At 37.2% G+C, this 14,078-nt stretch overlaps 1 protein-coding gene across 1 annotated transcript; it reads left to right on the top strand.

The window, feature by feature from the left end:
* The first annotated feature begins 3,342 nt into the window (after positions 1–3,342).
* atp6v1c1b (ATPase H+ transporting V1 subunit C1b) lies at positions 3,343–13,500 on the top strand. Its single transcript, XM_074613255.1, has 13 exons — positions 3,343–3,509; positions 5,452–5,632; positions 5,722–5,789; positions 5,889–5,974; positions 6,180–6,274; positions 6,962–7,053; positions 7,330–7,428; positions 7,849–7,917; positions 10,106–10,198; positions 10,608–10,701; positions 11,030–11,127; positions 11,255–11,378; positions 12,664–13,500. The coding sequence occupies exons 2-13, from the start codon at positions 5,501–5,503 to the stop codon at positions 12,760–12,762; spliced, it is 1,149 nt and encodes a 382-aa protein (XP_074469356.1). The 5' UTR covers positions 3,343–3,509; positions 5,452–5,500; the 3' UTR covers positions 12,763–13,500.
* Positions 13,501–14,078: the final 578 nt, after the last annotated feature.

Below are 14,078 nucleotides of genomic sequence, written 5' to 3'. Positions count from 1 at the left end.
GGTAACCTTTGCTAAAGGACACCTCGGCAGTGCCTGGAGGCAAACGGACATCCGTCCAGTTCCCAGTTCACACTCAATACTTGCTCCGTGCAGGGACTTGAACTAGAGACCCAAGCAAAGACCCCACAGAATTAAATCACAGACAACAATAAAAACAAGGTGTGCATAAAAGCAAGAAAATCATGTTTATCATCATTAAAATGTTAATGTTTCTTCTCAGAGTAATGTTTTCATTCTTTCCAGCTAACAGAGAACAGATTTTTGGATTATGAATCAAAGTAATCAAGACTGCATGGTGAAAATTAAAGCATTGATAATTATTTTTAAATGGGTATAATGTGGTTTCCTTTAATATTCAACAATGAACAAAGTATAAAGTAAAAAAAAAAAAGTCAAGTATGTGCTTCACGGTTCACATCAGGGTCCACGAGGACAGGAGGAAATTTGATTTTGTGCTTCAGTTCCGCTGAGTTCAGTTAAATGCCGTGACTGTCATCAGGAAGTAAACTCAATTTGCCGTAAGGAAAAAAATATGTTATCAAACAACTGCATAAATAATCAATTCTCAATACTCTCAGGAAACTAACACATCCCACATTTTTTTTTTTCCAAACTGAAGAGTTCCGTAAGACAACTTACCTAAGTGTAAGGGATGTTAGAGTTGCTGGGCAGATATACAGTATCCACCAGTATCAGCTCATATTGGTATCTGTATATATGACAGCTGATAAGTAACACGGAAATATCAGTAAAGAAATGCCCAAAACATTCTGTCTCCATTAAATAGTTTGTCATCAAGGAATACTGCCTATAAATAACAAGGCCTACTATTTTTCAATTGTAAAATGTTCTGCATTGTAGGCTACATATGTTGTTCACAACAGGCCTTTCTTTTTACAGCAAACATTTGAACTTGTCACAGTGAGAGATAACATTAATTTAATTATTTACACATGTGGTTTTGGTGCTCTTAGGCTACTTTGTCAAATTTGTTTCCATGAAAAAGGCCTATTAAAAAAAAAAAAAGATAAAAAGAAAAAAGATTAAAGGATCCTCATAAAAAAATTCTGCATTTTATGTGTTGAATCTGCAGACATACAGTCCTTTTTAAAATAAATGTTCAAGTATTTATATCGGTGTCAGCCTAAAAAATCCAGCATTGACCAGGCTCTATAGGCCAACTTGTCACAGTGGGAAATAACATTAATTGCATTATTTACACATGTGGTTTTGGTGCTCTTAGGCTACTTTGTCACAATGTTTTCTGTGAAAAAGGCCTTATCTTAAAAAAAATAAATAAAGGATCCTCACCAAAAATGTTGCATTTTATGTGCTGAAAAACTATCTGCAGGTATGCCGTCCTTTTTAAAATTAATTTTTAATATTTATATTGGTGTCAGCCTAAAAATGCAGCATTGACCAGGCTCTTGTATAGGCCAATAGTAATTCCAACCCTAACTCTAGCAGTGGTGTATTTTTCTTACCCTGATCCTAACTGTCGATTTTAATTCCTAAACCTAATATGTATTAGATTCCTACAAGGTTTTTCTTAACCTAAAACCTAACAAGTTAATTTTCATTTTTATTTATTATGTGAATAAACACCACTACACCACTGAACTCTAGTGATACCACTTTTAAACATATAGACAGACCAGCTGGACATATAAGATCATCCTTGGTTTATTTCATATCAGGATAATGAGCAGGGATTGTTGAGAAATCAAAAACCGCTGAATAAATCTACTCTAATGAATGAATTGGTTTACACTATTTCACTGTCACCTAAAGGCAGGGACTGTTGAGTAATGTAATAGTTACATCTTACCAGAAGAGGTCAATATTGAGCACTGACTGAGCTGTCAAAACAAACACTCATGTGTTCACAACATGCTGCCTTTAATCAGTATCGGAAGTACTATAATTACTATTTTATCAAAAAATTATTCAGCTGAAATTGATCAAAATGTCTAGGAATGTGAGAGCTTTATAAGAGAAGATAAATAATAATACATTTTAGAAGATTAATCAATAATATAAGATGAATACTAGCTAATATTTCTATAATAAAGCAACAGGTGAATTAGCCTAATGTGGGACATTAGGATATGGATGCATTATGTATAATTATTAAATAACATTTAATGCTTAGGCATAAAAACAACAACAAAAAACAACAAAAACAACAAACCTCATAACTCAATTTTAACAGAAATGCAGCCAACCCCAATTATGGAATATAATGTTCACTTTACCTCAAATATCTTAAATAATGCATTAGAAGACTAAAACCCTATAATTAACCATTATTATCATGCTGTCCCACATTTCGAAACCATATTTCCTGAAGTGGGACATGGAAAATTTGATTAAAATAACAAATATAGAGTATATTTACACCATATTATAATATTATTCGATGAACAAACATATCATAAACATATCCTGATAAAAACTAGCAGGATTATTTTATTTATAATATATTTATAGCCTTAGCATTAAGTTTGTCTAAACACTATGTCATTGACCTTTGGGTGGTCTTCACACAGGGCACTTCCAGTTTGATGATTGCTATAGACCCTAATCTATGATTGAACATTTGAGATGTCATGTGGTTTTGATCACTTGACACCACAGCTTGTGTTAACCAATAATTTTGGATTTAAATATTATATATTTGTGACATCACAAATGGGCAGAAATCCTGACGGCTTGTTTCAGATGCAGAGTTTCTGAATATGGGCTGTGTGTATTTCCCTGTGGATTGAGTGTTTCGATACCTTCACAGTATTTATATAGGACTTAAGCCTGCTTTATAATAAAAAAAACGTGAAAATCTCACTTTTTTATAATATGGGACCTTTAAATTACGCATACATGTGGTGATTAGGTGATGTAGCTGACTCATGATGTATGCGGATACTGTCTTTTAATCAAACCACTGTTTTTAACGCCTTCCAACTGCTATTGTGCAATAATTATATGATGCTGTGCAATAATTATATAATTATCTGACTGACACTTTGTGCAATAATCTGGCAAAACTGTAATCTGGCAAAACTGTCATCTCATCAATATACATATTGTATTTTTATATTTTATATTGTATTATCTTTTATATTTTTTATATTTATATTGCACAATCTCTTTTTTTATTGTATTATCTTTTCATTAGCACCTATGGGATTGTCACAATCTAATTTCGTTGTACTACACAATGACAATAAAGGCCTTGAATCTTGAGTCTTAAATCAATTTTCTGACTTTATATTCAGACACTTGAACGTCACGCAGACTCGTCAGGTCACGTGATAGCAGTACAGCGCGCAGCAGCTTCTGCGCAGACGCAGAACAACAACTGCTCTGATCAGCTGACTGTGAGTGTAGATGCTGTGTTGAAGCACCTTTGAGTCGAAAAGCTGTAATTATCTGCGCCATGCATGGAAAGCTGCGACTGTTTAACTGAATTACACCGTGTGGACCAAATACTGACGCCAGTAAACACACCGGTAAGTACGGAAACACACCGATTATTGACGTCGTGACAGCTGAGAGACTGCGATGCAAAGCTCAGCAGCTAGCTAACACTGGATGTTTGTGTAACCACGTATGAACCAGGGTATGTTTTGATAATGAAATCAGTGCTTTTTAAGTGAGAATGAATAACAAATCAACAACAGCTCTTAGTCACATGTTGTGCATGGTGTTTAATTGAGAGGAGGATCAGTATTTAGCATGCACATCCTCTGTCTGCAGCACAGACACTGATCATATGACAGTCAATCAGCAGACATGGAGACCTGTGTGTGTCTCTACTGATGCAAGCAATCAACCAGTGTGTGTGTGTGTGCAGTTTCCATATCACAATCATAGGAGGAAGTTCATGAATCAGAAGTCAAAAAGAGGAACACAAGAGCTTTATAATATGACTCAAGATTCATGTGTCTTGTATACAGTGGTGGAAAAGTACTCATGACCTTTACTTTAACAAAGGCAGTGATACTCAGTTACAAATAAAAGTCATGCATTACAGTAAACATGTAAACAAGTACTCATTATGCAGAATTAGAGTATCATGTATATTATATTATTGAATTATTATTATTATTATTATTAGGGATGCAGTATTTTAATGTTGTAGCAGTTTGAGCACGACTACCTTATTTACAGTTGGGTAGTTTAATGTGTACCAAGGCATCATTTTAATATGTTGATGTGTTTTGCTTTAAAATCTCAACATCCAAAGTAACTACAAACAAATGTCAGATAAGTGTAATGGAGGATATGGTAAGGTTAGTTTATTTATATCGCACATTTCAGATGCAAAGACAATTCAAAGTGCTTTACCTAAGCATAAAGATACAAAATAAATATAACAAAAAATAAAACAATTCATAAAGAGAGAGAATATACAGTATATACACACATATACATACATGCAGAAGCAAAAATAAACAGTAGAAATACGGTAGATTTTTAGGTGCAGAAATATAAGAATGTAACATTGGTGTAAAAATTACAATATTTTCATCACTAAGTATAAGCACTTCAAAATGTTACTGAAGCACGCAGTTCTTGGGTGAACGTGGGCCTACATAGGACTATGACTGAAGATGTGGAGCCTACATGTGGCTTTAATTCAAGGGAGCTGCAGTTTATCTCCAAATGCAAAGTTGGGACCTTGTTAAAATTTTCTAGCCTCCAGAGTTCTCTTCCTTGTTTTTGCCGAGGAGCTATATCCGTATCCCATGATCCTTTTCAGTTGTCTAGGTAGTGTTTATGATAACATATAGGAGTGTGAAACGCCATACGTCATTTTATTGTTTCATTTTTCACACGTAATGTTATTATAGATATATTATTCTGTTGTGATATTGTAATATTTGTGTCCAGCAAAATCTAGCAAATTAAATGCCTTGACAGCAAAGTAACCCTCAAAATCACGGATTTTAAACATTGAGCACGATGGCTCAATACACCCAGAGATGATCAATGAATATCTACCATGGTATGGTACGGTATATAAAGTATTTTAATCTGTATGGACAGCCACTTTCTAAAGTTCTGAAGCCAGCCTGCTACCTCAGCACACAGCACTTTATATCTATTTATGTAACCTAGATGCAGTCCTGGTACCTGGTGCTCCTTTTTAATGTAGCTTCTATTGGCGTATTGTGTTGTTATTTGAATGTGTTTTAATGTGATCTGTCTGGGTGTGATATGTTGTTTTAAAGTACTCTTTTAATAGCAGTTTTTGCACATGTGAACCAAAGACAAATCTCTGCCTTTTGTAATAATTCGGATGGCTGATTTTTATTGTCTCACGGTATATATCATCATCACCTATTCTCTTTTTACTTTCCCTCCTTCTTTGAGGAGGTCAGCGTCAGCGACAGAACAGCAGCCCTGGAACAACAGAGCTTTATTAATACTCTCTTACTTCACCCTCAGTGACTTCCTTCCATCAAAGGCCCGGTGGACGAACATCTTACCAGCAGCCATGACAGAATTCTGGTTGATCTCCGCTCCGGGGGAGAAGACGTGCCAGCAGACGTGGGACAAGCTGATGGTGGCCACCGCACGCGCCAACAACCTCTCCGTTAACAACAAGTTCAACATTCCTGATCTCAAGGTCAAGCACGGCAGTCATGTGTATTTCCCACCCACAACTAGTCTAGTGGTGGTTTTTGTTAATACTTTTGTGTGTTTGTCTCCCAACAGGTCGGAACACTAGATGTCTTAGTGGGTCTGTCAGATGAGCTGGCTAAACTGGACACGTTTGTGGAAACGTAAACTCAGTTTGTTGTCATCTATTGCTTCTCTTGTGTTTATTTGTGACCCCTTGTGTTTGTCTCTAACCCATCTCCTCACCTCACGTTGTGTTTCAGTGTGGTGAAGAAGGTCGCTCAGTACATGGCCGACGTCCTGGAGGACAGCCGAGACAAAGTCCAGGAGAACCTGCTCGCTAATGGAGGTAATCGCTGTTGACTGATTCATCTCACTGATGTCCAGACATAAGTTGAAGGAGGTGGTAGAAAGCAAAAGCCAGCGTGATGTCGTTTATTAGACTTCAGAGAAAGACACAATAGGTTACTGTGTGTTCACATATACAATTACACAAAACCTGTGGAAATGAAGGTGATTGATGCTGATGACTTTAATCTGTTTTTACTCTCTAGTCGACCTGGTCACATATATCACCAGATTCCAGTGGGACATGGCGAAGTATCCAATCAAACAGTCGCTGAAAAACATCTCTGAGATCATCGCCAAGGTACAAATCTGCTCATTTATACAATATTTGATTATTATGCTAACTGTTGTGGATTTGTATATACATATTTTTTATTTTATCACTATTATTTTTAATATTATTTGATCACTTTTACAAGAAAGAACAAACATAGCCGATAACACAAACAGCAACATAAACAATCACATGTAGACATGGTTTGATTTTGCCCACTCCTGTGATCCAATAGGGATTATTATGGATAGAGCTGCAACGATTAATCAATTAGCTGTCAACTATTAAATTAATCGGCAGCTATTTTGATTAATTGTGAATTAATTTGATTAATTGACTATAGATTTATCGGTTTGAGTAATTTTTTAAGAAAAAAAGTAAATTCTCTGATTTCAGCTTGTTAAATATGAATATTTTCTGGTTTCTTTCCTCCTCTATGACGGTAAACTGAATATCTTTGAGTTGTAGACAAACCAAGACATTTGTGGATCTGTCATCTTGGTCTTTGGGAAAAACTGATTGTCATTTTTCAACACTTTCTGACATTTTATAGACCAAATAACTAATCGATTAATCGGGAAAATAATCGTCAGATTAATTGACAATGAATATAATCGTTAGTTGCAGTCCTAGTTATGTATTATAGGTTTGGTGCAGGAAATGTTCCTCATTAATGTAACCCATAGTAATCATCATCAACTCCTTGTTATTTAGCAAGCGACTCAGATAGACAATGACCTGAAGGCCAGAGCTTCAGCCTACAACAACCTGAAGGGAAACCTGCAAAACCTGGAGAGGAAGAATGCGTGAGTTATATAATGATGATAATATACTATATGTTATCTGTAATTTGATTACAGAAGCAGGTCTAAAGCCAAATCCTGTGGCACTTTTTAGCTTGATCACACATGATTAGCTTGTATTTTATCTTGTGTAATAATGACCTTATAAAATTGTGTAGGTAAATTGTGTACAGTACTTCTGCACTACACATCATGTATTTTGGAGCATCTGCATCTGTATGTCTTTGTGAGAAAGATTGAAGTTGTCTTACAATCTGAACTGTATGTGTGGTTCTTTAGGGGGAGCTTGTTGACCAGGAGTTTGGCTGACATAGTGAAGAAAGAGGACTTTGTCCTGGACTCAGAGTACTTGATTACTATGCTGGTGGTTGTCCCAAAGTAAGTACACTTACATCAGTATATACAAGATGCGAAGAATGTCATTGTAGGATCCATGGTAGATATGATGGTGGTTCCCTCATGACCACAGCTGCATAAAACCAGTCTAGGAACATATTTTTATTTTGCATTTTAAAGGTGTAATGTGAGTTACGTGGGGTAGTTGACACTCATTTAAGAAGACACCCAGTGAAAAGAATTTGAGTTCAGTCCCATGATGTGGTGTCCCAGAGGCTTCTTCAGCCTCATAACTCAATAGATTTTAGCCATGGAAATGGTCAAATTAAATTGCATTATACTTCAAAATAAAATTAAAATCAGCTTTTTTTTTTTGTCTGAGAACATCAGTATTGGTATCACGCCTAAAATGTTTAGATGTAAAATACATTGCTGTTACCTTTCCCTTTCCACCCTCACAAGGACAAGCTATGTTGAATGGCAGAAGACGTATGAAACCCTGGCAGAAATGGTTGTGCCACGCTCCACAAAGTAAGCAGAACTAGATGATTCAGTTTTGACAAATGTATGAATGATGAACCACAGGAAGAAGACCGTTTAGCGAGGGGAAACGCCAAGCAGACAAAGCGAGAGTGAATCTGTGGTTTGCTTTCACCCTCGTTTTGAATGTGTTGTTTACAACTCACAACCGACAAATCCTACTCTTTGTGCCTTTAATATGATTGCCAGTAATTATTTTTAATGTATTGAAAGTAGTGTCTGTCCGTTTGAGTCACAATTATACAATATTATAATATTATTTTCTTAAAAAATGTCTCCGACCAGACAATTTGCTTTGCTTTCTCAGTTTGTCACCCAGTTGCTTCAGCAGGTTTCGTGCTCGACTCTGATTTGAATCGGAAACATTTCATGGTTGACCTGTGAAAAGCTACTGACTCATATTAAAATAGGAAACATTATGTGGTTGACCTGCAGAAAGCAATTGACCTTTTGCCAACGAGGCCAGATGATTTGAGGCGTTATGTTCTGGCTTTTGGACGGACACGGCTCAGTGTGGTGTGGTAACTTAGCAACCTGTATTTCCAGAACAGACGTGGAGCACGATCTGCCCATGGGAGCTGGAAACAGGAAACATTTTATGTTAGAGCAGCTAGGGCAGGGCAAGTTTTCCTTAAAGCTGAAGTAGGCGAGAGTGAAACAGGAAACAGAATGGAGACGTGAAACAGGTAACCTGAAAAAAATCAGGTGCCTCTGTGTCCTCCGGTGCTCCTAACGGCATCTGCAAGATTTCACAGACCGGAGGAAAACAAGCAGTCAGAGTTGATCTGAGGTCTGCTGTCCATCAGCTGTCGTCTATGAGAGCCGGCTGTCAATCACTCGCGAACTCCGACCAAATGGTCAAACCAGGCAGCGCCGATCAAATATGAATCAATATTATGTTACGTTAATGCCTATTTCTCACCTCAAATGTTTTCAGAATGATCTTGTAGTGTACTGTTTAGCTGTAAAATGAGAACGTTTGTGAAATCTGTTGAAGGAACGCCAAGTTCCGGTCACATGACCGGAGCACAGCCAATAGGAATGCCCTCTCTCTGAAATGACCTGTGATTGGTCAAAGTCTCCGTCACAAGATAGATTTTTTAAAGCCTGAAAACAGAGCCATGAGGAGGTGCAGAAGTCTAGTTATCTCTCAGAACACTTGAATTACAATATGCTGAAAGGTTATTATGGACTTTTTGCCCGATGATGCCAAAAATATACTGCCTACTGCCACTTTAAGTGCGATTTTTTTTGTGATTGTTTCTAAGCTCTACTTACGTTGTCAGCCGCTGCATTCAAACCTGGGACATATCGAGTGCTTTGGTAATGCAGACTTGATGTTGGTTTGTGTTTATTGCAACAACCAAAGTGTTTGTGAGTGGGAAGCCAGCGAGGGAATCATATCCTTGTGACTAGTACTAAGAAGAGGTAACTGGTGACACCATATGTATCAAATCAGTTCATTTTCAGTGGAATCTGCGCAAACAGCAGATTTCTTTGCTTGAGTTTATCTTTGCCAACCAGTTGCAAAGCTGGGCTGTTGACCAATTCCCAACCATCTTGACAGTGTTGATGAAGGGAACAGAAGCAACTGGAGAGTCCAAACTGGAGTAAGCTATCACATTAGCTGTGTCTCATCCAGTTTTATATGCTCCTTCTCCACAGGAGCATACATTGCTCCACAAAAGAGATGAGGCATTGTCTTTAGATCGACAAAGAGTGGTTTGTCCAAATATGTAAGTGTAAATTAATTATCTTATTGTCTGAGAAAGGAGGGGGCACTATGACGATATAAAATGCGATAGAAGTAGCTTAAAATGGAAATCTTCAAGTACAAATACCTCAAAATTGGATTTAAGTGTTGTACTCGAGTAAATGTACTTGCATATATTACAAGCTCAGCAACCAGAACCTCCAGGTCATTCAATATGTTGGCATCAAAGTACATAAAGGAAGTCACCTGGAAGGGAAATGTGGACACTTACCCATGCAGCATAACATAACCGTTAATGATATTTTAAATAAAAATGAACAGTGGTTCTGATGTCCAAAGTGTAGAGTCTGAAAGTAAAGCTGTGCTTCTTTTTGTCTCAAGGATGTCTTTTTGTAAACCTGCTGAAATGTGTCAAACATTTGTGTATCCAGCTCTCATGTTAACATGTCATCTCCTCTCCTCCAGGCTGCTGTTTGAGGACAACGACAGCGGTCTGTTCAGCGTCACTCTCTTCAGGAAGGCTTTAGATGACTTCAAGCACAAGGCCAGGGAAAACAAGTAAACTCATTTCATTTCTCTTGAACTGTGTTTCAGTTTTAGACAATTTTTTTTGCAGATTATGTTTCTCTTTTGTGTTTTGCATGAATGATTTTTTGGGGAAATCAACCAGAGATAAATAGCAGTAATGATACCTCATTATTGAAGTAGGCTACCTATTCGTAAACGCAGGAAATGGCTTGTTATGCTCTAAAAAAAGATTCTATAATAAACACAATTTTGCCGGCACTCGACAATCTCTCCAATTAGCACGACTGAGAGGTCTCAATGTGTGTGTTTATGTATCATGTGTCTGTTTGTATGCAGCCCATTTTCAGGAGTGCACTTGAGCCTGTGTGTGTGTGTGTGTGTGTGTGTGTGTGTTGGCTGACAGCTGATTGCCAGCTCTCTGCTGTGTGCCCTGACCTAGGTTTACTGTGCGTGATTTCCAGTACAATGAGGAGGAGCTGAAGGCAGACAAAGAGGAGATGACACGTTTGTCCACTGACAAGAAGAAACAGTTTGTACGGCTGCTGTTTTCTGCACAAACAGTACTACTGACTATAAGTAGGGAAGGAAGAAGTTAATGGAGCTGTCTTAAATAATGACTGAAAGCCTGAAGCCAGTGATAACTTAACTTTAAGCGTCTTTGAGTCCTTGAAAAGCGCTATATAAGTTGAATTTATTATTATTATAACTTACTGTATGTAAATCTGTCATCATGCTTACTGGTAATTCAAAAGGAAAATGTAATTAAAAAAACATCCAAAATGGGAATGCTCCATTTCAGCCAGTCAACAGGTATTTTATCTTTTATTAGAAAATATTAAAATACTGTTTCTATCCACCCAGGGGCCTTTGGTACGATGGCTGAAAGTGAATTTCAGCGAAGCCTTCATCGCGTGGATTCACATACAAGCCCTGCGTGTGTTTGTGGAGTCGGTATTGAGGTAAGCAAAGACCCAGCAGCTTCCATGAAACACCCTCAGTGAAGTTCATCAGTCTGCTACTCTTTCCATACGTTGGTAATCCATCCGCCCGTGAAAGATGGCCTGATGGACTTGTTGTGTTTTGTAGATATGGGCTGCCAGTGAACTTCCAGGCCATGCTGCTCCAGCCCACCAAGAAGAACATGAAGAAGCTGAGAGAAGTGCTCTACGACCTATACAAACACCTGGACAGCGGTGCTGCCATCATTGATGTGAGTCTCTCCTTCACACGCTTTTTGACAGGCAAAGTGGCAACAAGTGAAATTATTGGAGGAAGGCAGGTCCAGCTCTTTGACATTTATGATAACAGGGACCTTGGATAGACTTAGATCATCTGTTGTTCAGGGTGTTTGAGCTATTTACTTGAGGCAGCTGTGGCTCAGAGGTAGAGCAGGTCGTCCACCAGTTGGAAGGTTTAGGGTTTGATCCCCGGCTCCTCCGGTCACATGTCGAAGTGTCCTTGAGCAAGACACTTAACCCCAAATTGCTCAAGAAGCGCTTTGAGTGGTCAGAAGACTAGAAAAGCACTATATAAATGCAACTCCATTTACGATTTGCATCTGGTTGTCATTTCATGATGGAGGGACTAAATCAACCTTCATGTTTGTTGCCATTGACCTGTTAGACATACCTTTTCTTTCTTTCTTCAGAGGTCTTTTTATTGATTGTCAATAATGAATAAAACAGTAACTGTACAGGGAAAGGATTTAGTTTTTCTCAAAAACGTCGTCCATCTGCTCACACAAAAAACAAACACAGAAGATATATTATCAATTATGAATAAATAAAGTTAAAATGATGGACAATAATACAGAGAAAATATCTACAATACACCTTATTATGTCGAGAAATAAAGGAAATTGAAAATAAATAAATAAATAGGATAGGAACGTAAAATAAAATACAAATAAATACAAATACAAAAAAATAAATTAATAAATAAAATAATAAAAAATAAAAAATACCTACTCAGAGATTACTGTTGTGGGTTTCTCAAAAAATGTCAAGAAGGGGTGCCACACTTTTTAAAATTGACTCTCTGTTCCCCGGGTAATATAACAGATTTTTTCTAGATTCATACAGGACATAATGTCTCTAATCCAGCGGGAGTGAGAAGGAGGGGAACGTACCTTTTCTTAACTGGACTGGAACAATGAAAGAATATAGATTTTGATTGGTTTCCTCCGTCAATGCAACGTTTTATCTCATATTTCAGGCATGCAAAATGCTTTTTGTACCAGACATTTCTGAACCTAGAGGGTTTTATCACCACTGTTCAACATGTTGAACAAATGGGGCCACCTTGTTGCCATGTAAAAACATGCCATGAATGTTTAAGACGAACCACGTACAGTATTTAGTTGAAAAACAGAACAATTGTATCATTAAACTCCCGTGGGAACTTACTGTAACAAAAGAAAATGTATTGAAATATGGATGCAAACAAGAGTTATGGGTGTGTGTAATTATTATTTTGTCTACCTGTTGTGCCTGCAGGCCGCTATGGACATCCCAGGACTGAACTTGAGCCAGCAGGAGTACTACCCCTATGTTTATTACAAGATCGACTGCAACCTGCTGGACTTCAAAGTCTAGACACATCGCCATCATCATCTCCCTGTCTGTGCAGTAGTATTCTCATGTGACTCATGTTCACATCCCCAAGCTGTAATTTATTTGCACCCAGTTTTCATTCCTCTTTTCCTCTCTCATGCCCAAGATACATTCCTGGCTCCATACTGAATAAGTTGTTGAATATGGGCCGTTTTTTTTGTCGCTTCCTCTTTGTACTACTCTGTAAAAGTGAAAAGCTCCCCAGTTTACATTACATGCACCAACATGGTTGACATTCCCCATCAAAAGACATAAACAATGCTGTATTTTTGTTGCTGTTTTTTCCCCCCCTGTCCCCTCCTACTTTATAAAAAGCAACAAAAACTGTACACATGTGGGGAGGGTGGGGAGAAAAATAAATGTATGTTAAATATAGTATTTATTTAAAGCCTCTAAAATCAGTGGAGATGTTTTTGTTTGTTCAGTTTTTTGAAAGTGACGTGTTTTTAGCTCCATGTAAGGAATGTCTGTTTACAAGTAGATGTTGACCATCGTCCCCCCCAATAAAGCTATATCCTGTGAAACACTGAGACGGATCATTTTACAGTATAAAGAAGCAATACGTTTGCTGATTGTATGCTCCTCTGATTTCTGTATATTAAGCAGTTTGAGAAATATAATAATAGGTCTATGTGCAAATACTGTATTGTCAGTATAACTGAAAAATTACACCACATATTTAAAATAAATGTGAAAAATAAATACTCTATGTGAAATATACTTGACTTTGGCTCACTGTCCTTTCAAACTGCAGAAGAAAGTTTATAAGCAATGCAAACTTGTTGGAACGGTTTACCAGAACAGATTCAGATATTTGCTCAAGATTTTAAATTTCGAGTCGCGCTCAAACATTTGTTCTCTGTTGTTCTACAGATTTGATCCAAACACGTATAATATTTGGTGAAGATAATGTAAGAATGTGGGAATTGAATTACAAAGAAAGAAGTCATTAGTAAGGTTTTACAAGGGAGATCAATTTAATTTTCAAATTAAAGTTTCTAATAAAGCTCCCTTTATAAAGGAGTTATAAGTTGTAACTAATGGCTGTGTTAATGGTTAAGAAAATGTTTATGGATGGATCAAGTCATTAAGAAGAACAACTTTGGGACTGCCAAATCATGAAAAATCCCTTTGGCTGGTGTTCATCCTCTTCCAGGTTTGCTTTTTTTTAAATTTCAATTATTTATTTAATTAATAAGGAAGATTGCTCCACCTCTGGAGCGTCTTTACCAAAAATCTATTTATTAACTTAATATTTACAACTGCATTGTAAAACCCCTTTATTACATGCTGAAACT

Source organism: Sebastes fasciatus, chromosome 17 (genome assembly GCF_043250625.1).
Source record: "Sebastes fasciatus isolate fSebFas1 chromosome 17, fSebFas1.pri, whole genome shotgun sequence".
In the NCBI taxonomy this organism is placed as follows: domain Eukaryota; kingdom Metazoa; phylum Chordata; class Actinopteri; order Perciformes; family Sebastidae; genus Sebastes; species Sebastes fasciatus.
The sequence above is the reverse complement of the archived record's forward strand: the minus strand, read 5'-3'. Positions and strand labels throughout refer to the sequence as shown.

Bases quoted from the DNA above. Each gene is read 5' to 3' on its own strand.
- atp6v1c1b (XM_074613255.1), top strand. From the start codon at position 5,501: ATGACAGAATTCTGGTTGATCTCCGCTCCGGGGGAGAAGACGTGCCAG. The intron at 7,429-7,848 runs GTAAGTACACTT...CACCCTCACAAG, and splicing joins ATGCTGGTGGTTGTCCCAAA to GACAAGCTATGTTGAATGGC. The intron at 10,702-11,029 runs GTACGGCTGCTG...CTATCCACCCAG, and splicing joins CTGACAAGAAGAAACAGTTT to GGGCCTTTGGTACGATGGCT.